Genomic DNA, 22,447 nt, shown 5'->3' with positions numbered 1-22,447 from the left:
GACGCAGACTGTGTCTTCTGGGCGGCCCAGTCCGCTGCAGGTTCCAGGTCACGCCGCTGGGACTGGGGCCCACCGGCCAGCACAGAGGCCGGCTCCGGCACCCAGAATAATCCAGGAAGGGGCTTCATGGTGGGGCTGCAGCGGCACAGGCTCCTCTCAGAGGCCATCCAGGGCTTGCCGCACGGGGGCGTCCAGGGAGGCGGCCGAGTGGACAGAGATGCCAGGGGCACCGATGCTGGTTTCCCAGCAGTCAAAGCCGCAGCTGCTCAGGGCCTGCTTCACGGCCTCGACCACCGACTGCTCCAGATCTGGGGGGACGGAAGGCAGCAGGTCACCCCACACTCGTCTGCTTCCTTCGAGGCTGTTCAGGAAAAGGCCCGGGACAGGTCTTCCCATTGGAATGTGGAGCCTTGCACCCTCTGGGGGAGGGGGCAGCGGTGGGCACGGAGCAACAGGTAAAGTCACGGGCCCCGAGTCACATGGCCCCGGCCCCACCGCGTACCAGCCGTGGGGCCCCAGACAAGCGGCTTCCCTTCTCTGAGCCTCGGTCTCCTCATTTGGGAAGGGGGCCAATAGTGATTACTACTCCCCAAGGGTTACTGAGAGGCTTCCATGAGGAAAGGCAGGGAAGGCGCCGGGTACACTGCCTGGTACACGGTACACGCCCCAGAAGTGTTCTCCCTCATCATCGTCACTGACCGTGAACGAGGAGCCAACGGTCAAAGTCGGCTGTAGGCCACAGTGACTTCCTGAGGTCTGGGGCCACGCTGAGAGCGAGGGGGGTGGTTGGGGCCACTGTGGGCTTACTACAGAGCAGTGGGCAACGGTGGGAGAAAAACAGGGAGGAAGAGAAGGTAAAGGAGGGGAAAGACCAGAAGCAGGGGGCAAAGGGAAGGCCGCGCAGGCGGGAGCACTGAGTGCCAGGTCCCGAGGGCAGGTGCGGTGTGGTGACCGAGCCGGCCCCGGCCCCGGGTACCGTTACCCGGCCTTGCTCTTTCCCCAGACACTGGGGGGCGGGGGAAGAAAGCCCTCGGTTTTGTAGCAAGGTCAGTCCCCATCTTGGCCGCATCAAGAGGTGACAGCGGGTGATGACAATGTCCTGGTTATTCCTCAAACCTGTGGGAGACTTGGCAGGTGAGGAGGTGGTGGGGACAGCCGCCATAATGGCGGCCCCTCCCCCAGCCCAGCCCTGTGCCAGGCTTTCTAAAGGCACTTTTCTCCTTGCGTCTAGACAACAATCATAAACTAGCCATCAGCGTCCTTGTTCCACCAATGCAGCAACAAAGGCCCAGAGTGGTGAATTAACTTGACTGAGGCCCCACGGCAGAGGTGAGACTGTTCTCCAGCTTCTCCCTCCTCCCAAGGGAACTGCCCAGGTAGAACCTTTGTACGAGCCCAGGCTGCCAACCCACCCTACCCAGCCTGCTCCCCGGTACCTGGCCTGAGGAGCGTAATGCCACAGCCACCGCCGCCCGCGCCAGTGAGCTTGCTGTGCAGTCCGTGGGCCATGGTCACCTGGCACAGCTGGTCCAGGGAGGCATGGCCCACGCCGAGGGCGTTCAGATGGTGCTGGTTCATGTCGATGAGCTCCTGCAGGAGAAGGTTCAGTCTGTTCCCACTCGGCCGGCCTGAAGCCAAGGTCCTGTGTCCACCCCATGCGTGTGACAGCCGCCGGTTTGGGAGAGCAAAATGGCTTAGGCAAGCCAGCACCGTGTCCCTGTCCGCTGGTAAAAGAACGTCTCCTTCCCGCGAGACTTCCCATGGGGCTGGGGTGGAGCTGGTGGGGAACACATGTCCCAGGCCTGGCCAAAGAAGCCTCTGGCCACGGTGATTGCTCAGGGATGGACCTGTGAACCAAGCTGGGCCAACCACCGCCTTCCCAGGGTTTTCTCTGCCTCTGCCCTCGAGCTGCGAAAACTGGTTGACTTCAGAAATAAGCCGCCAGAGTTCTCTCTGCCCTACACACGGCCAGAGAGTGCATGGAAGATGGAGAGATTTCAGACTAGGTTGTTTTGGGCCCTGGATCCAGCTATGCTTGAAGCTCTTCCTGCTGGTCTTCCCAGTTATGAGCCAATAAATTCCTTTCCTGCTAAAGCCTGCTTGAGATGGATTTCTATCATCTGCACAAGTCTGAAGTGATACGCCATCCGACAGCTGCCGCGGGTACCAATTTTCAGAAGAACTGGTTTCTTATTCAAACCAAGGTCATAAGTGGGGGAAAGAGCTAAATGTTTTTCTGGTTTCTCTGATTTGCATAAAACTCCTGCTCTTCTGAGGCTCCAACGATGCAGGTTGATGAGATAAGAAAACTGATAGCTATTGCAGCCCAGGGACCCCTACTTACATTTCATTTGCTCCATCAGCGTCTGGGCGGGCACCGTGCTAAATGCTGGGGCTCTAAGAACGAGCACCCACCTGTGGTCCCTGCCACGGGCAAGTGAAGAATGTGAGATCTGGCAGAGCACCCGGGGGGGCTCAGTTCAGCCTCCGATTTCAGCTCACATCATGATCTCACAGTTGGTGGGTTCGAGCTCTGCATCGGGCTCTGCGCGGACAGCTCAGAGCCCGGAGCCTGCTTTGGATTCTGTGTCTCCCTCTTTCTCTGCCCCTCCCCCACTCATGCTCGCTCTCTCTCAAAAATAAATAAAACATTAAAAAAAATTTTTTTAAAAGAATGTGGGATCTGGAGGTGCCTGGATGACTCAGTCTGCTAAACATCTGGCTCTTGATTTCGACTCAGGTCTTGATCTCAGGGTTTGTGAGATCAAGCCCTGCGTTGGGCTCCATCCTGACAGCGCCTGCTTGGGATTCTCTCTCTCTCTGCCCCACCGCCCACGCATGCATTCTCTCTCTCTCAAAATAAATAAACATTAAAAAAAAAAAAAAGGATGTGGGATCTGGAATCAAGGGGAGGGGACTGGGTTTCAGTCCCAGCTCTGCTACTTCTAGGTTCTTGGGCAAGGCTTCTCACCCCGTGCCTCAGTTTCCCCGCTTGTAAAACTGGCATCCTAAGAGGATCTGTCTCACTGCAGTGAGGAAGAAATCAGAGTTTTTCACATGACACCTGGCCTGAGATCAGGGCTCCGTGGAAGTCAGCTGCTATCAGTACTTTTGCGGTCCTAGCACAGTTATCCCCGTAGTAAGTACAAAGGGGGCACCGCTAAGGCTCAGGGCGGAAGGTGGCTTGCCTAAGGTCCCTGGGCTGGTAAGGTACCAGGCCAGCACTGGAAACTGGGTCTGCCTGATGCGAAGCTCCCGTCTACCCCGCCTCCAAGAGCGAGCGCCCTCAGCATTCCTGCTGCCGCCTACTTCTCGCCGCGCGGGGCTTAAGAGCGCGCGGCTCTGCTCCAGGGAACCGGGAGCGCGTGTGCTGCGAGGGTTGCCAATCACGGAGCTGTCGGCCGGGCCCACCTGGCCCTCCTGCCGGGGGGGGGGGGGGGGGGGGGGGGGGGGGTCCTTCGGGCGCGGTCGGGTCGGCCCTCCCCTGCAGCCCGCCTCACACACCCCAGCACTTCTGACAAACGAGCAGACAGGCGTGATAGCCCGGTGGCGGCCCCGGGTGCCTCTCCCCAGCCCCAGGGGCTGGATGCGAGGGAGAAGTTCTGGGGGCCCGCTCTCTGCGCCTGAGCGCCAGGTGTCACGTTGCCGAGGCAGGTTTCAGACACCTGTCACATTCTGATCCAAAATCTGTCAAGGATCAGATGACAGGTTGTGACACAGGAGAACAGCTCGCTGGTTTGAGCACAAAGCTGTCCAGGAGGCGAGCTGCACATTTCAGCGGCTGCCACAGCCAAAAATACACACAATGTATAATCAACGTGCTGTTCTGTGGCATTCTCCGGGGGCTCAACAGGGTATATTTTAGGCAGTACTCTATCATTATTAATTTCCTGCTCGGGAGGACTGTGTTCCCTCCTTTCTACGTGAAAGGAATTGAAGCCGGCAAGGCAAAGGCTGGGGGACTGGAGGCAGACAGCTAAGGAAATGGGACCAAAACCACAGAAACGAGAGCGGGTCGCTGCCCCTGGCCCATGGTGGGTGCTCATTGAAGATCTGCTGGCTAAAGAGATAAACCCATAAGTCAGTTTCACACCTGGCACGGCCACCCATGAGTCGGCGAACCTTGCAGAGAGTTGCTCTTGAGGACTCAGTATTCATACCTGTAAAACGGGGGCAATATACCCACTTCACAGGGAGGTGGTTATAGAGACCAAGTGCGAAATCATTTGTGAAGAGACTTGGTTTAGTAGCTGCTTCCATTCACTATAGGAGCTGCAGATTCAAATGCATCCCGCGGGACAGAGAGGCACCAGGTGGACTGCAGCAGCTGCAGGTGACGCTTAGGGAGAGGTCGGGACTATGGAGAAATGGAGACCCCAGGGCCTCCTCCCGGGGCCTCTTCTGCACTTCCAGCTGACTGTTGCTACCGAGCCTCACCCCGCCCCCCCCGACCTGCCTGATCCTCTGATTCTCCAAGGGAAGCCAGGTGGCTCTTTAAGGTCGATCCACATTTGCCAGGCCACACGGGCCGTGTCTGAGGATGACCCTGGGCCCTCGGGCTTACTGAGCCGGTGGCTCATCAGGCATGGTAACTGCCTGTCGCCTACCGGGCCTCGCTGCACTCTTAAGACACTCCAGTGAGACCAGCAGAGGTGAAGCTGGGATTCAGACCCGGATCTGATCAAACCCAGGGCACGAGGCCTCCACCTCTACGCTGGAATTATGCAAAGGGTAGCGGCTCGGGTCACAGGGAAGAACCATGTTAGAATACGTGTGAGCCAAAGCACGCCGGTGATAAACAGTCACCAAAGGACACAAATGCAGCGAGCAAACATAACGGGAAAGGGATGGCTGTGCAGGAAATGGCTCCTGGACCTCTGGGAGATGGGGTCAGCAATATCCCACCGCGCCTTACGTGTGTGAACCCAAACCTGGCCCGTCGCACTTAGCGCGCGCCAGGCACTGCCCTCTGTGCTTTCGACATACTCTCTCTGCAGCTCTGAATCAGCTGGGGAAAGGCGTAAGAAGAAGGCACGCTCGCTGGCCTTGGCATACACGGGACCCCAGGCCCGGGCCCAGCCCCCAGTTTCAGCTCGGGGGACTGTAAGCGCAGAGGGGGAGCCCCTGCCTCAGGCAGTGGTGTGGGTGAGACCGGGGACCCTGCAGACGGGCTCTTACTTCCAGCACCAGGTAGTGCTCCGGGGCGGGGGCAGCCACCATCTCCCCCAGCATCCGCTCGCACTCCAGGGAGATGGCATCTATGGAGGTCAGCACGGGCGCCACGATCTCTGGGAACTGGAGGGACAGCAAGCAAGGGCCCGTGAGGCCTGGGGCAGGGCAGACACTAGACAGCCGCCCCGGCCACGGGAGGAGGGAGGTGTCCCCACGGCCCGCTCCCACCATCTGAGGAAACCCCTTCTCTTTCCCGCCGGGGATCTGCCTTGCCCAGGCCCCCTCACAGAAGCGGGGGGATTCTCGCCACCAAGCCAGCGTGTCTGACGCTCCCTGTGCTGCCCCCCGGCTGGGATGGACACACAGCACCTCCTGGTCTGCCCAAAACCGCCTCCCCCGGTCCCCATCACCCATCCTGCCCCTCCGCTAGCCCATGCGGCAGAGGGAGAGCTCGAGCCCCTAGACCTGGCTGTCGGGGCCCTGCCAGAAACCCGCCCGAGTGAACACGAAGCACCTTAAGCAGCCTGCTCCTGACGCTGGCCACGAGAGCCTTGGTGCTGCGAGGGACCTTGGTGTTGGTCAGCAGGATCCTCAGAGCCGGCAGCCTGCGGGGTGAAGAGGGTCCATGGTGAGCTCGGGACGGAGGAGCTGCGTCAGGGCCGGGGGCACTCCAAAACGTCACCCGACCCTGACACAGGAGGAAGCGGAGGCCCAGAAAAGGGGACCTCAGTGGGCTGGAGGGGGAGAGCGAGAGGAGCGGGTTGGGGGGGGGGGGGCTCCTGCCACCAATCATGGCTGCGTCTCCGCTCCAGGCCCTGGGCAGTCGGGACACTTTCCTTTGGCTCGTCACTCACCCACTTGACTTCAACTGGGCACCTACCATGTGCTGGGCACATGTGAGGGGGCCTGGCTTCGCCTGCAGCTGGCCGAGCACGCCGGGTTCACAGAGTTGGATGAGTTCAAAGGCACTATGGCCAACAGTACAAGAGGGGGTGAAGGTTCTGTCGTGTGGGCCACCCCAGGCTGCCGGAGTGGAAGAGATTTAGGAAGAAAAGCAACGGGACCTGGGACGGATCACGCAGAGTGGGTGCACGCAGGGTAGGAAGGTACCCAGGGGAGCTGGTATGGTGAACAGTGGAGTGCAGGGGAGGAGGGCAGGCTTGGGTGGCAGGCAGGTTCCCTGCAGGCTGAGCCCATCCCTGCCCTGCCTTGATGGCTCCCAGACCAGCCGCCATGGCCCAAAGCCAGATATGGTCAGAGGGAGTCCTTCGTCCCTGCTCGGCTGTCCCAGGTGAGAGAACAGAGGCCCCAGGACGGCCACAGTGAGCTGCCCTCACCTACCTTCTGAGCTTTAGGCTACCTCCTAAAGTCACGATCGCAACTGTCCTATGCCTAGCTGTCCCTGGGGACTTAAGGCCCCATTTCTTGTCATCCCAAGCTGCCTTTCAGAGCACCAGGGGCCGGGGACTGAGTATTTGGATGAGCTCTGCCCCAAGACAGCTGGAGACAGGCAGACCCCTTGATACCTTTATTCGTTTTTCTTTTCACAACTCGAGACTGTAAAATCCAATAGGGCTGGAAAAGGCTGCCAGAAACCTGCTTGATCTCACCGCCCATAAGCCCATGAAATTAATATCGATTCCCAGCCTTGGAGACCGGTTTTTTTTTTTTTTTTTTAACTTTACAAAAGATGAACATTCTATTTGCCTTTTCTTTTCCCCTTAAAGACAAGCCGTTTCTCAAAAGGGCAGCGTTCTGGGAGGCCGCATCTTGATCCACTTTGCAAACAATGCATTTTTTTTTAATAGAGAAGCACCATGCGTGGTTTGGGGGGAAAGGGTTCCTCTTGAAGCCACTGGCGGGATTAATGTGGAGTCTGGCCTCCCGGCTTCTCAGAGAATCAGCCATCTGCTCGCCGTGGCGCCCCGCAGCCAGCAGTGAAGGTCGGTTTGCTCTGTGTTCCCATCCGTCGGGGCGGGAGGAGTTGGAACACTGTGTCTTCATCTTCCTTAGACAAGTCCTCTGCGAACAGGCGGCTCCTAGCGCTGCCGGCCCCACTAAAACCCCAGGCTCTGCGGGCATCTAGAGACCACCCAGGCTGTGCTGCGTGAGTGCTTGTGCGTGCTAGGCACGGCTAACCCCTCAATCTTATCTCACCCCCGCCCTCCCTGGGTGCTCGCTCCTCTCAGCCATCCTGGCCCTGTAGCTGCAGCTCAGCACGCCAGGCACATTCCTGCCTCAGGGCCTTTGCACTTGCATTTCCTCCGCCAGGGACCCACCTAACTCTCGTGTTCCATTCAGGTCTCTGCTCAGATGTCATTTCATTGGGGGCCTCCCCGGATCATCCCATCCAACGGCCTGACATGCTCTCGTGGAACCGTCTGTTCATTGGTTGTCTCCTCCCAACAAAGTGTGAGTTCCGTGAAGGCGGGACTTTTTGTTCCCCACTGAGGCCCCAGCACCCAGCACATGGTAGTTGCTCGGTATCTGTGGCATTAAGTTTGATCTCAGCAGAGAGCAAAGCACTCTACAGGTGCCGTTTCTGATTCTGGGCTCAGGATCCTCGTTATATAAACGAGGAGGCGTGTGCCTCAGGAAGAGCGACTCACTCAAGAGCACCCGGCTCAGTGGGGTGCCTGGGTGGCTCAGTTGGTTGGGCGTCCGACTTCAGCTCAGGCCGTGATCTCGTGGCTGTGAGTTCGGGCCCCGCATCCGGCTTTGTGCTGACAGCTCGTAGCCTGGAGCCTGCTTTGGATTCTGTGTCTCCCTCTTGCTCTACCCCTCCCCCACTCATTCTCTCTCTCTCTCTGTCTCTCTCTCTCCCTTAAGAATAAACACATGTTAAAAATAAATCAAACAAAACAAAAAAAGAGCACCCAGCTTGAAAGTGGCAGAGCTGGGCCCGCAGACCCCAGAGCCTCTGTGCGCCATGCCACCACCAGCTGGCCACCGGATATGCCTCGGGCCCCCCCTCCTGCCTCCTCACTCATCGCCTCATTTCCCTCCAGTAGAACGTACACGTGCCCACACCACCACGTTAGCTGGGGCCCAGTCGGTGCTTAGGATATAACTAGCCCTCAGGAAACACTGGATGAGACGTCACTGCCCCTGTGACGCCCAAATCTGTCGTCTGACTCATGACACCCCTCGCGCCATCCGTGGCAGCTTCAGGGCATTCACATCATCCTCTGGGTATCTTCATGCTGAGGATCACAGTCGTGCCTGCCTCCTCCGGTGGGCTGAGCCCCGCGGGCAGGCCTGCATCCGGTACCTCAGAGTCCAGCGGGGACTCCTGATGTCGCTGCACGGGGAGTCAGTCTACGTGGCAGAGCCGGCTCCTCCTGGGCCCCAGGCCCCACTGCCCTGACTGCACAGCAGCCAGAGCAAGCTGCTTCCACTTTCCTAAATGGCCCCGTTTCCTCCTCTGTGCAGAGTGAAGGCTGTCATCCAGGGGGATTCTGCCCTCCAGGGGACACTGGCAATGTCTGGAGACATTTTTGGCTGTCGCAACTGGGAGACAGGGGAGGTGCTACCGGCATCTAGCGGGTAAAGTGCGGGGATGCCGCTAAATATCCTAACCATGCCGCACGGGGCAGCGCCCGCCCTATAAAGAATCGTCCGGTCCACTACGTCAATGGTGCCAAGGCTGAGAGACCCTAGCGCAGAACCTCAGAAAGGCAGGCGTGGCTCCTGGACGCCAAGAGAACTGGGGCAGAAAGTTCCCAGAGGTGCAGGTGGAAGTGATGCGGCACATCACGCCAGGTCAAGGAGCCACTCCTTGGCCCAGCTGGCGAGGGCCACTTGGCGTGGCCCAGCTGGCGAGGGCAGTGGGCCGGGACTTGCTGCCCATGGGCTGTGAGGACCGTCCTCATCACCGTGGAAAGGCCTGCCTAGGTGGCAAAGTGCCCTGGGACACCACCTGACTCCATTGAGGGCTCAAGGAACTGCCACCTGCTCACCCTGGGAGTCGCTGCCCGCAAGGGACATTTCCACTCTGAGTCCAAAGAGAACACAGCATGCTCTATTTTAACATGCATGTTTGTAGTTCCAATTGCTCCCGAGGGAGGGGGTAAGGGAACCTGGGAAACGGGCTGAGAAGTTCTCAAATGTCACCCCTGCTGGAAGCCTCTCACGAGCCTGAGCCCTGGCTCTGCCTCGAGTGCCCGACTGTGGCAACCCTCATGTTCACCTGCAGTGGCTTTGTATGCGTGTCTGCTGGCCCTCCCCTACCCGCCCCCACTCTCCTCCCACCCTGCCCCGCCACCAAAATTGTGTCCCAGACTCATTTTTACATCCCTAGACCCTAGTACAGTGTCCTCGGGAACACAGGAAGATATCAATTCTCATTTGCTAAATGCATACACAATCGAATGAATGAAATGAATGACGACCCAGGGGTCTGGGGGAGCAGCCGCTCTCTGGAAGGTGAATGGCACGGCCACGCATGACTTCTCCCTCTAATCTCTTGGCAATTTAAGAGCTGCAGTACAGAAGGCAAGAACGGGGTGTCCTCATGGCCCACGGCCTGGGAGGGCCTCACAGGGGAGGGGAAAGAAAGCCAGGGGTGCCTGGGGGGCTCAGTCAGTTAAGTGTCTGACTTCGGTTCAGGTCATGATCTCGCAGTTCATGAGTTCGAGCCCCGCTTCGGGCTGTCTGCTGTCAGCACAGAGCCCGCTTCCGATCCTCTATCCCTCCACGATTCTCTCTTTTGCTCTCTGCGCCTCCCCCTTCTCAAAAATAAACAACAACAACAAAAAAAGCCAGAGATGCTGCCCCGCATGTTACCGCACAACGAGACAGAGCCCCCCCCCCGCCCCAACCAACGACGCGATGAGGCAGCCATGCCAGGAGGGGCTGCCCTACCCCAGAATTACCTCTTTAGGAGCGAAATCTTTCCTTGCTGGTATCGGAGTGCTCCCCCTAAAGAGAAAAAGCAGCGGGTCAGAGCTGTGGGAAAAGCTGTGTGTGTCTGCCCCTTGGGAGAGAAGCTGGGCTTGAGTGGGTAAGAGTTCTGCCCCATCCGGGGAACAGGTTAAACCCTTGTTAACTAGTCGTGCCAGCTTCGGTCACAAAAGGTCCCGGGAGGGCACAAAGGCACTCCGCGCTCCGCCAGGGAGCTCGCCCTCCCTCCAGGCTGCCCGGCCTCGTGCCACAGGCCACGTGGTGAAGGTGGGCCCAGGACCGTGGCCGGGTCCGGGAAGCCAGTATCCCACAGCAGCTCGTGTGACTGCCAGGCGCTATGGCCGTGACCCTGCAGCTGTACTGTGGCAACCCTCATGGGGAGCTCACCGTACCTGTAGCTTCCCGGGCCCTGCCATGACCCCGCCCCCCAGGACCTGCAGAGGTCTGGGTTCAGCAGGTGTGAGGCAGGACCCTGGAATTTCTCCCCTCCCTCACCCCCAAGCAGGAAAACACTGTTTTCCTCGGAAGCCGCTGATTTCATTCATCCAACCCAACAAAGCCTGAGCGTCTACAATGGTCACAGGAATTTATAAAATAATACAAACACAGAAAACTGGCCTGCGGCCGCACCTACCCCAAACGCTGACAGCGTTGTCTACTCCGGAGGGGTTCCCGTGAATCACTCTCTCCCCCTGGAAGGCCCACTTGTTAATTAATTCCAAGTCCTCCACTGTCCACCTGAAGAAGACACACAAGTCCGTCTGTACCTCGGTGGAGAGGGGCGGCCAGGGCCACTGAGGCAGCAAGGGGCAGGATCCACAGGTTGGGCTTGGTGGAGACCACACGAGCCAGGAACAGGAGAACAGCCTAGAACCTCTCCAGCTGCAGAGCCATCTCCTGCAATCCCCATGAAAACCCTACAGGGACGGTACAACTACTATCCCCTCTCCTACAGAAGAGGAAACTGAGGCACAGGTGGGTCAAGTAGACCCCCGTGCTGTGCACCGCTAAATCAGAACCACATCGGTTGAGGAGCCCAGGTTCTCAACTACCGAGCTCTATGGCACCAACAGGACGTACTCGTTTGTCCGATATTTACTGAGCATCCACTCTGTGCCTGTCGCTAAGCTCACGGTAGGGAACGAAACAGACACGGCCCCCAGCCGCCTGAGGCTTGGCGTCTCGTGGAGAGGGGACGCCAAAAGCAATCGATATTTAACTATAACCCCCAGGAGGGGCAGTGCAGGCTGGATGGCGTGTACCCCATCTGGAAAGGGGGAGGGCCTGAGGGACAAGGGTGCGGTCGGCAAGGCCAGAATGTGCGGGGAGAACATTCCAGACCGGGGCTGCACAGCACCCGCAACTGTGCAAGAGCCGGACCTTTCCAGGAACCGAAAGGCGAGCGTGTGAGACAGAGAGGGGGCAGCTGGACCCAGCCCGGGACCTGGCCCTCTCCGCAAAGGTGAATCTTCTTCCCACCCTGTGCACTGCTCATCCTCCGGGGGCTCAGATTGCCAACCCAGTCTTCACAGGAGACCGGATTCCGGTCTGATTGCAGCTCTGTCTGATTTAGAAACACTGGGCAGGGGTTGGGGCCTGCTCTCACCAAAAGTCCTAGGAAGGAATGACTGGGTCTTCAGGGGTGGCGGGAGACCTGAATGTTAAGGAATCAGCGTGAGAAAGAGCACACGCACGCGCGCACACACACACACGTATACACACACACACACACACACTTATGCACGCACACACACACGAGTCACCCATGCCTTTTGAAAATTAATTAAAATTTTTTTAATGTTTATTTTTAAGACAGAAAGAGACAGAGCATGAGCAGGGGAGGGGCAGAGAGAGAGGGAGACACAGAATCCGAAACGGGCTCCAGGCTCTGAGCTGTCAGCACGGAGCCTGATGCGGGGCTCGAACTCACGAACTGTGAGATCATGACTTGAGCTGAAGTCGGACGTTTAATCGACTCAGCCACCCAAGCGCCCCGAAAATTAAATTTTTTAAAAAAGTTTTAAGTAGGCTCCACACCCAATGTGGGGCTCAAACTCACGACCCTGAGATCAAAAGTCACACACTCCACTGCCTGAGCCAGCCAGGGACCCTCACCCATGCCTTTTGAAAGGCAGAGCTGGTTTGTTGGCCCATATACACGAGTCTGTTTAAGGGACCCAGGGCAAGCCGGCCTTCACTGATCTAGGTTATAATCAGTGGTTAGCACATGGTAACGAGCACCACCTTATCACAGAAGCACCAAACGTCAAGGCTGGAGGGCCCCCTGAGGGACCGTCAGGTGCAGCCCCTCACTTCCAGATGAGGAAACAGAGCCCAGAGGAGAAGAGGGGGTGGCCCCACGCCCTGCAGCAACTTAGCAGGCACACCTCACTGAAATCCCCGAAAACCATCACCTTGTGTTACCTCCAGGTGCGCCTCTCACCACCTACCGGATTCTTCCCCTGACAAAAGCCGCCTCCACCCCACCCCTCCTACTCCTCTCCACCCACAGGAACCATCCCCAGCGAGTCTCAGGAGTGCTGACAGACACATCACATCACGAGCCCGCAGATCCACTGTGGCCACGAGGATCAAAGGGACCTTGGGGCTCAGTCTGAATCCAGCCGTATTTTAACCTCCGTGTCTCAGAAGAGAAATCATTGGCCGTGACAGGGCAGCCAGGGGGGTCTGGGCTGCGGGAAAAACCACTGCCTTTCCAGGGCAGAGGGAGAAAGCCTCGATTCAAAGCCAAGCCCTGGAAGAGGACAAACGTCCGAGGCTGCAGGCTAGTGCAGTGTGTCCGCTCTGTGCCCCTGCAGCGGGCGTGGAGGGTAGAGGAGCGGTGCTCTGGGAGGAAACACGCAGCCACGCCCACCGTGCACCAGCACCGTGTAAGCAGCCTCTTCTGCCGGCTACACAGGGAGACAGATAAGGCCGGCGGTCCACCCGACACCACACACGGTTGGGACCCCAGGCCCCCGGTGGGAGGGGCTCCCCTGCGCTGTGTGGGCCCAGGACAGACTGTAGTTTCTCCAGATGCAGCCCCCAAGTGGCAGAAACGGCTGCCAGCGACACTGTCCTGATGAGCCTCGCTGACTCCGCGAGAACTGCAGAGGCAACGCTCCCTCCGTGGAACGAGGTCAAGGGCTCCTAAGAAGGGAAATGCCTTAATAATAATAGATAACTCCCCCGGGGCGCCTGGGCGGCTCAGTTGGCTGAGCATCCGACTTCAGCTCAGGTCATGATCTCACAGTTCGTGGGTTCGAGCCCCACGTCGGGCTCTGTGCTGACAGCTCAGGGCCTGGAGCCTGCTTCCGATCCTGTGTCTCCCTCTCTCTCTCTGCCCCTCCCCCGCTCATACTCTGTCTCTCTCTGCCTCAAAAATATACATGAAAAAGAAAATTTTTTCAATGAGAAATAAAAAAAATACTCCTCCTGTGTTTATGTCTTGACGTGTTACACTTTTTTTTTTTTGCATAACTGTCTCGTAAGACCCAGCAGTAGTGTCCTTAAGGCTCTCATCAGCTTTTTACAGAGAAGGACACCGAGGCCCTGAGGGGCGCAGCAGCACGGCCGAGGTCCCGCAGTGAGACAATGGCAGAAGTGGGCCCAACGGCTCCCTACATCCGGGCTCAGGTTCTCTCTACCATATCACGGGCACTCGAACCCCAAAGAGGCAAGGTAGAGGTGAAGGGTAGGGGAAGGGCAGAGAGGTCAGGCTCTGGATTCAGACCGCCTGCATTGGCCGCAGACACCTCTCGCCTCACAGGGTGGCGGGGAGTCCTCAGGGAGAGAACCCACGCCGGGGTCGTGGCGCCCGGGAAGGACAATGACGAGGGCAAGGGCCGCGATTACCTGCTGGCAGGCTCGCCGTCCTTCAGCGGGTTTGGGATCTCCTCGCACGCGGTCAGGAGAGCGGAGGCCACACACACGGAGTAGGCGGCACTGGAGCCCAGGCCGGCCCCAGTGGGCAGCTCGGACCACACCCTCATGTCCAGGCTGGGCAGGGTCCTGAAACACAGTGGGGTGCAGGGCATGACTCTCCTGAAGGGTGGCGAGGTGCCGACGTCGCCCAGGACTGGACGTGGGCGGGGCCTGACTCCGAGCCTCTGGCCAGGTTTCTGGACTCGCGGACGTTTCCCGACCCCAAAAGCAGCCCTCCGGGATTGTAGGAAGTCGTGGCGACGCAGACAACTTGGAAATAAATACCAGAACCACCTCCCTCCTGAACACACCGTTCCCTCCTGAGCCACCAACCATTTCTCTAAACTCCTTCCTGTTCCCTGCACAGGCTCTTTCGTGGCCCCGCTCTCTCTGTGTCCCTGCCTGGGATAGCTCTGCACCTCTTTAGCCCCCGGGCAAACTCCTAGCCATCCTGCAAAACCCTTCTCAGATGTCGCTGCCACCGTGAAGCTTCCGCTGGCCACCCACAGAACCCATTCCTAGCTCCCCTTGACGATCTCCACTACGTAGCCTGTCTCCACCACTGCCTCATGTTGGCGTGCTGTGCGCTCACGGGACCCTCCTCCTTCCTACCGGCCAGCAGTGCCCCGCTGTGTGTAACACGGGCCTGTTTTCTACCACTGGAAAGTTCAGAATCACTGTATCTTCTGTGTATTTCCCCCAAGCAAGGACTGTCAAATTTCGTGTCCTGTAGTTTCCATTAAGGAATTTTCCCGTCTTCCAAATATAAAACCATAAGGCCGAAGCTGCCTTTTCAAACTACACATGCCCACCCCGCTCAGATCAGATTCTGAAATCTGCACCCCTTCCCCGAAGGGAACGTGCCCCACTTAAGTTGAAAATCCCACGGCGGACAGCGAGAGTGGAGGCGTTTATGAATGGGCCCTCTGCACCGTGCCTGGCCCCCAGCGTCTGCTGTACGAGTGACGAGCTGCCCCCTGAGGCTTTCCCTTTGGGTTTGAAACAGAAAATAATTATACTGAAACTCACCGTGGGCTAGTTACAGAGCTAGACCCATTTCATATATCGTATTTTCAGTCCTCCAACAGTTTTCAAAGGAAAATAATAACAGCTAACGTTTCTCAAGCTACGTGCCAGGCTCTGAGTCAAGCGCTTTAAATAAACAAACTCATTTAGCCTCACAAGAAGCCTACGAGGTAGGTATTATTACTACCCCCATTTTACAGATGAGGACACTGAGGCCCAGGAAGGGTTAAGTACCTCAGGTAAGCTAGTAAGTGGCCGCCGTGGGGTGCGAACCAACGCCATCTGACTCCCCATCACCACGTGACGTGGCCTCGGCGGTGAGCTGGCCTCCCTGAGGGCAAATAGCCCAAATCCTATCTTCAGGGGTGAGACGGACACAGGTGTCACTTTGCTGATCACAGAGTTTCCCTGGGGTCTGCGGGATGAGCAGCAGGGGTGCCTCTGTGGACACAGAGCAGGAGAAGCCACGTGGTAGATTCGGGAGTCCGGCTTTGGGTCCGCTGAATCGAAGAGGCCAGAGGAGGCAGTGGGGGGTTGAGAACGTAAGTGTCAGAACCCAAGTCAGGCGGGGCTGATTCCCCAGCCCGGCCCTCAGTGTGTTTCTGAGTTTCATTCCTGGGCCAAATGAGGGCGCCCCTCTCAGAGCTTCTTAGGAATGTTAAAAGCAGACCATCTATCAAGGGTCCAGCCTGGCACCTGGTGCGTGCGGCGATGGCAAATGGCCATGGTCACTGGAACCCTGGAAGAAAGCCCCTGTGCTCTGCGGTAGCCAAAGCTACAGAAACCCTTGCCCGCTGCCCCGGGCGGGCTGAAGCAGGGCTCCCTCCCCGGGCCACGCACGCACCTCTGCTTCCGGCAGATGCACAGGTACAAGTAAAGGAAGGCCAGCACGGCCGCACGCTCGGGGTCGGCACAGTCTTTGGGGAAGGCTGCCACCTCCTTCAGCTTCTCCACTAGCTCTGCGGTGGGTGCCGAGGCGTCACCTTGCTCTGTCGCAAACAAGCACACGTGGCTGGGTGAGAGGGCCTCAGGTGCTTTTACAGACAACAGCACGCAGAGGTCACGAGAATCAGAATCTGACGGGCACGGATTCACGGTCCGAGCGCCAGGGCTGAGACTGCCACCGGCCTTCAGGTTTTGCGGGCAGGTGGACTTGAGTTTGGGTCCCGACTGTACCATATGCTGGCTTTATGGCCTTGAGTGTGTGACTCAACGTCTCTGATCCTTAGTTTCCTTCCTCCTTGGTAAATGAGATCATGACAGGACCTCCTCCAAGATAAACTTAAATAAGGTACAGGAGACCCTTAGCGCAGTTCCTGGCATACAGGCAGTGATTAATTAACAGTAGTTTTTGAAACATGCATACACACACAAGGCGAATGCTAGCTCGATCTCTCAGAGGTCTGCCTTTGACCTCCGCAGAACAAAACCCAAACCACGGGCCGTATTAAATTATTCCCCAAACGTGTCCCTCTCCTGAAACATAACCTGCGAGGACAGGACGCTCAAAACCAGAGAACGTGAAGTGCTGAGGTTTGCTTGGGCAGCTGGGAGAGGCCAGATAGCAGTTTCTCCCCCGTGTGTGGGTGGGCTGTGCCACTTTCCTCCGAGAGCCTGAGCAAGCCTGACCGGCTTACCTTGACAAACCACTCCCTGAGTCACAGGTCAAATTTAAAAGTAAACAGAAAAAGGAGCTTGGTGTGCCTGTGTTAGGAAACTTTAGGGTGAGGCACTCATTAAAAGGGCTGTGGGCTAACTGAAATAATAATACATTAAAGGCAGCCGAGCCAACGGGCAGTGTTACTGAGGGCACAGACATTTCAGAGCTCGGTGAAGGAAATGGAATAACTTGTCAAAGTGGTTGGAGAGTGGGGCACCTGGGTGGCTCAGTCGGTTAAGCCTCTGACTTCAGCTCAGGTCGTGATCTTGCAGTTCGCGGGTTCGGGCCCCGTGTCGGGCTCTGTGCTGACAGCTCAGAGCCTGGAGCCTGCTTCGGATTCTGTGTCTCCCTCTCTCTCTTTGCCCCTCCCCCAGTTGCACTCTTTCTCTCTCAAAAATAAACATGTAAAGAAATTAAAAAAAAAAAAAAAAAAAGAGTTTGGAGAGTTGAGAGAGATCCGGGTCTGAATCCTTTCTGCATCACCGACGAAGATGTGCGACCTGAGCCACTCGACCCCCGAACCTCGATTTTCTCATCCATAAGATGGGGATGGATACCGCCACCTACTTCCAGGGCAGGCTGGAGACTTCTAAGAGTGCTGATGTATGTAACACACTAGCCCAGTGCCTGGCACCCACAAAGATGCCCAGTGAAATGTTCCCTGTGTTTGTAACTATCGGGAGGCAACCAAAGAACACTGAAAGACAAAGGTGGAGGAGCCCTGCAGTCTAATAGAAAACGTGCGTCGTGCATCCTGCTCCTTCTTCTCCTTGGGGAAGTAACTCACACGCCCTCACGGACTGCGCTCAGTGTCCCGGCCCTCGCCCACCTCCAGTCCTGCCGGATCCTTGCAGCAACCTTCCCAGGCAACACGACTCTGCCCACGGAGGCTCAGGGGGTTTGAGCGACCTGTTGAGGTTCACACAGGCAGGAAGGGGGGTCTGGGACGTGGGCCAGACACCTGCCTGCTTCCATCAGAGCTACTGACACCCCAAAGCAGCAGCCAGCTCCCGGGGGACGTTGCGAGCCTGGTGGGGGATGGTCTTGGGCACCACGGAAGGCAAATCCCACGCTGCTCTGGACGGCTGCTTTCCGAGGCCTGCTTCAAGGTAGCAGTTGTTTTCAACTGACAGTGTCCCTAGTATCACCCAGGGAATTTCTTTCTTTCTTTCCCTTCTTTTTTTTTTTTTTTAATGTTTATTTATTTTTGAGAGAGACAGAGAGAGACAGGGCGTGAGCACAGAAGGGGCAAAGAGAGAGCAGGAGACACAGAATCCGAAACAGGCTCCAGGCTCCGGGCTGTCAACACAGAGCCCGATGTGGGGCTCGAATCCACGAACCGTGAGATCATGACGGTTTGAGAGAGAGAGAGGGAGAGACAGAGCACGAGCAGGGGAGGGCAGAGAGAGAGAGAGAGAGACAGAATCCGAAGCAGGCTCCAGGCTCTGAGCTGTCAGCACAGAGCCTGATGGCAGGGCTCGAACCCACAGCCCTTCAGGTGCCGCCCAGGGAATTTCTTTCAAAATACACACACCTGGTCCCCTACCACCTCTACCCCTTTTCAATAAGAGAGAGGCAGGGCCAGGAATCCGTCTGTATTGTTAAAAACAACAACAAAATCGTCTCCAGGGGTTCTCAAGGCAGGACTGGCTGGAAAACGGGGGTTTTCACCTGTTCCTTCACCCTCTACAGTATTCGGGAGTGGCTTGCTGTGGACTGATTGTTACAGGGGACAGGGAGCAGGCAGGAAAAGGCCATTGGGAGGACTCCCACTGGCCCCACTCTGGCTCAGAAACACTGTTCCCGACAATGGGGCAGCAGCCCAGCGAGCAGACAGCAAACTGAGAACAGAAAACACCCTCCAGGTTTGGTGCAGGGGGCGACCCTGCTGATGAAAAACCTTGCCTATGAGGGCACACAACATTCACAGTATTATCGAAAATTAGCACAGGGGTCTTTATTTATTGGCATGGAAAGGTATCAGGCCTGATACCCTGAAGGGGGGGTAAAACCCACACATTTCTGGAAAGTTTGTGTGGCCTGATCAGATTTTGGTTAAGGAACAGATATCCTCCTACGTCTCTCAATCTAACTATCCACCTGCAGAAAACAGTCCAGAGGGATTAATACCAAAATGCTCACCGTTGTCACAGGGGCTGCTGAGAGGTCAGTAATAGATTTTTTTTTTTTTAACTCACAGTGGTTTAATATTGACTCTGTTTTCCAGTTAATAACCATGCTACTTTTATTTTTAATGATTTTTTAAAAGTTTATTTACTTACCTTGAGAGAGAGAGAGAGAGCATGCATGCGCAAGTAGTGGAGGGGCAGAGAGAGGGAGAGAGAGCATCGAGCACTGTTAGCTCGATCCTATGAATTGTGAGATCATGACCTGAGCTGAAATCAAGAGTCAGATGCTTACCCGACTGAGCCACCCAGGTGCCTCATTATTTTCTTAAGAAAAAAAAAATTTTTTTAACATTTTTATTTTTGAGAGAGAGAGAGACAGAGACAGAGACAGAGAGACAGAGCATGAGTGGGGGAGGGGCAGAGAGAGAGACACACAGAATCCAAAGCAGTCTCCAGGCTCTGAGCTGTCAGCCCAGAGCCTGATGTGGCGCTCGAACCTACGAACCATGAAATCATGACCCGAGCTGAAGTTGGATGCTTAAACAACTGGGCCACCCAGGCACCCAGGGCACCCAAGGTGCCCTATTATTTTTAATGACTTTTTAAAAAATGTTCATTTTACTTTTGAGAGAGAGAGGAATAGAGAGAGAGCAGGGGAGGGGCAGAGAGAGAGGGAGACACAGAATCCGAAGCAGGCTGCAGGCTCTGAGCTGTCAGCACAGAGCCCAAGGCGGGGCTCGAACCCACGAACCGGGAGATCATGACCTGAGTTGAAGTCAGCACTTAAACGACTGAGCCACCCAGGCACCCCTGATGATTTTCAATTATACAAAACGCCACTACCTTCTCTTTGTCAAAACCATCCTCCAGAAGGAAGGCTCACTTTGTCCACTCAGACCTTAGGACCCTCCCAGCGGTATGTAACCATCACCGGAAGTAAATTTTCCTAGTCTTTTTCCTATGCACTTACATACCTGCTGATACCTAATCCGGGTCGCCCCTCAAATACATCCTGTTTGCATCTTTTGTTTTTTCACCCAACAACAGGCCTTCACGATCAGTCCACCACAGCCCACATACATCCAGTGCATCATTTTATGCTCTCGAATTTAAAAAAATAAATAAGAAGGGGCGGCTGGGTGGCTCAGTTGGTTGGGTGTCCGACTTCGGCTCAGGTCATGATCTCGCGGTCCGTGAGTTCGAGCCCCACATTGGGCTCTGCGCTGATAAGCTCGGAGCCTGGAGCCTCCTTCGGATTCTGTGTCTCCCTCTCTCTCTGCCCCTCCCCCACCCACACTCGCTGTCTCTCTCAAAAATAAATAAACATTAAAAAATTAAAAATAAAATAAAATAAATAAGTGAAGCTAATTTTATGGCTCAAGAGAAAAAACACCCCCAGAGTGGCCAGTCTCCGGGCCCCTCAGGGATAGCCTGGAATAACTACCCAGGCATGTGTTTCCCCTCTGTTCAGGACCCCGGCTCTTCCCACACTTGGTTCCTGCTCGCTGCACTTACCCAGAAAGCTTGTGTCCTGTAGCTGAAGCCTGGCCACATCCCAGACCCGCTTGATGCCAATGTTCGGTAGGTCAAGGCACACTTTCCCATTGCTGTGGGGCTGAAGCCGGAGGAATGTTCTTAAGTTCACGGCCACCGCCAGAGCTACCTGTAGGATAAAGGGCAAAAGCAATGAGCCTGGGCATGGGTGGCAAAGAGTATGGCTCCAGTCTTAGAAACAGGGCTCAGTGTCAATGTGCTGAGGAGAGATAGCAAATACTGGCACGCAGGGCACGCCCACTCATGCCCTTGGCAGACACTGCCGATCAACCTTGGCATGCTCTCCCACTAGGTGGCACCGGCACTACCAATCAATTAGGAGTTAGCATCAACTTCTGTTTGCCCTCTCCATGCAAAACTTCAGAGGTCCTCCACACCAAGGAATGGCTTCCCCATCATCACCATGTCATCCAAATAAATGTAAGTTAAGAACATGAAGAATGACGGAATGGAGAAAGCATGAGCTGTGGGTTCGGACAGACGGAGGTTCATTCCCGGTTCTACCCAGGTGTACGGGACCTTGGTCAAGCGACCAATCCTCTCCTAAGCCTCAGCTTCCACATCTGCAAAATAGGATAATAAAAGTTTAACCTCGGAGGGCAGTCCTCAGACTTAAATGAGATAATGCAGGTTTCAGACTCATCTGCTGGATCCTACTCATTTCCCACATTTCTGAATGTCGGGGTGCCCCAGGGCTCAGTGCTCCCACTCCTTTTCTTCTCCACTGAAGCCCGCTTTCCAGGTCGCTTCATTCCACCTGCCCAGCTTTACCTTTCAGCTTTGTGCTACCTTACTGAGGCCAGAGGAGCCCTTCAGTGGGGGTAAGCCCGGTCTTTTCCCTGCCTCGCTGGGGAAAAACTGACCTCCTCTCTTATATACCCCTAGGCTATGCCTCAAGACTTCTTTTCAGTTTAAGATTAGGGTCAGGGAGAAGAGGTGCCCAATTCTCAAAGACTCTGGGGGCCTTTACCTTGCCGTGGACCACAGCATGCTCTCCATGAAGAATGACTTTCCCTGGAGCAGACACCAGCAGGACTTCTGATGACATAGCTAGCTCCCGGGAATCCTGAAAGAAAAAGCCAGAGAGAGGATGAGACATCCCCAGATCTCAGAGATATTAGAGAATACCCACTTCAAACTCATCATTCTAACGAAAAAGGCAGCTACCATCCAGCACTTCCTATGTGCCCCAAAGACTGCACAGTCCACCAGGCACATCAGAAAGACCTGGGTTCAAATCCCAGCTCTTCCGCTTCCCAGTGAGGTCACTGTCTCTAACTCACTCAAATGGCTAAAAACCTTGGTTCCGTCCTATGTTATATTCGGACAAGAACTGTACTTACCTCAATGGGTTTTGGAAAGCTTAAGTTAAATAATACAAGAGGACCACTTGGCAGCGTGGGTCCCAGCTTTTATTATTACTACTATTGAAGGTAGAAATTTAAATGAAATCATGGAGTAGAAGGAAAGCTTTCCTGGACTTTTAGGCTGTTTCCAATACGTCACGACTATAAATTGTAGGCTGCAGAAAACAGATGTCAAGCCCCTTCCTGCATGCACGCTTAACCGAGGATCTCTACAACACAGAGTCCTAGAAAGTGACTTGCTGGGTCTACAGGTGTGCGCATTTTAGATTTTCTAGAAATAATAAAAAATTACCATCCATTTAAGGCCTCAATTACCTCCATATGATAAGACCTGAGCCGCACTATGAGCTAAGTGCCATCGTGATCCCCTTTCTTAGCGGGGGAAAGTGAGGCTCGGAACCGGGAGACCTACTGCTTGCCCAAAGCTCCAAATCCCTTCAGATTCGAGCTCACCAACCGCTCGGGACGGATTCTCAGAGTCGGAGAAACCAAGCCAGAGAAGCCGGGAGCCCGGCCCAAAGTTTCAGCCTCAAACCTCGCGCCCCCGGCCCCGTGAACCCAGGCGCTCACCTGCCTCGGCGGGACCGGTGAGCGAAAGCCAGAGCTGCTCGGGGACCAAATCCCCCCGGGCTCCACCTGAACAGGGGAGCACCCTTCCGCTCAGCCAATCAGAACACGCAAACTGGGCGTTCCTTTACCGATTGGCTTGAACA

General features: G+C 56.0%; 1 protein-coding gene across 4 annotated transcripts; it reads right to left on the bottom strand.

Annotated features, from left to right (window-relative positions):
- Nucleotides 1-10: 10 nt before the first annotated feature.
- On the bottom strand, nt 11-22,394 carry MVK (mevalonate kinase). Of its 4 annotated transcripts, none has more exons than XM_047827179.1 (11): nt 22,305-22,394; nt 21,338-21,433; nt 20,329-20,476; nt 15,869-16,013; nt 13,930-14,085; nt 10,709-10,812; nt 10,047-10,092; nt 5,687-5,777; nt 5,179-5,295; nt 1,437-1,590; nt 11-308 (listed from the first exon to the last, which is right to left on the bottom strand). In XM_047827179.1, exons 2-11 carry the CDS (start codon nt 21,413-21,415, stop codon nt 157-159), a joined length of 1,191 nt encoding a protein of 396 aa, XP_047683135.1. In that variant the 5' UTR covers nt 21,416-21,433; nt 22,305-22,394; the 3' UTR covers nt 11-156. The 4 variants fall into 4 exon arrangements, with proteins under 4 accessions (XP_047683135.1, XP_047683136.1, XP_047683134.1 ...); XM_047827180.1 differs by having other exon boundaries at nt 127-361; XM_047827178.1 differs by lacking the exon at nt 11-308 and adding an exon at nt 370-1,116.
- Nucleotides 22,395-22,447: the final 53 nt, after the last annotated feature.

This window comes from Prionailurus viverrinus, chromosome D3, assembly GCF_022837055.1.
Source record: "Prionailurus viverrinus isolate Anna chromosome D3, UM_Priviv_1.0, whole genome shotgun sequence".
Classification (NCBI taxonomy): Eukaryota; Metazoa; Chordata; class Mammalia; order Carnivora; family Felidae; genus Prionailurus; species Prionailurus viverrinus.
The sequence above is the reverse complement of the archived record's forward strand: the minus strand, read 5'-3'. Positions and strand labels throughout refer to the sequence as shown.

Excerpts from the sequence above, each read along its gene's own strand:
- MVK (XM_047827178.1), bottom strand. The coding sequence starts at position 21,415 with ATGTCATCAGAAGTCCTGCTGGTGTCTGCTCCAGGGAAAGTCATTCTT. Across the intron at positions 16,014-20,328 it reads ACAGGACACAAGCTTTCTGG|AGCAAGGTGACGCCTCGGCA; the intron begins GTAAGTGCAGCG and ends TGTTTGCGACAG. Across the intron at positions 10,093-10,708 it reads CAACGCTGTCAGCGTTTGGG|GGGGAGCACTCCGATACCAG; the intron begins GTAGGTGCGGCC and ends TTTTCTCTTTAG.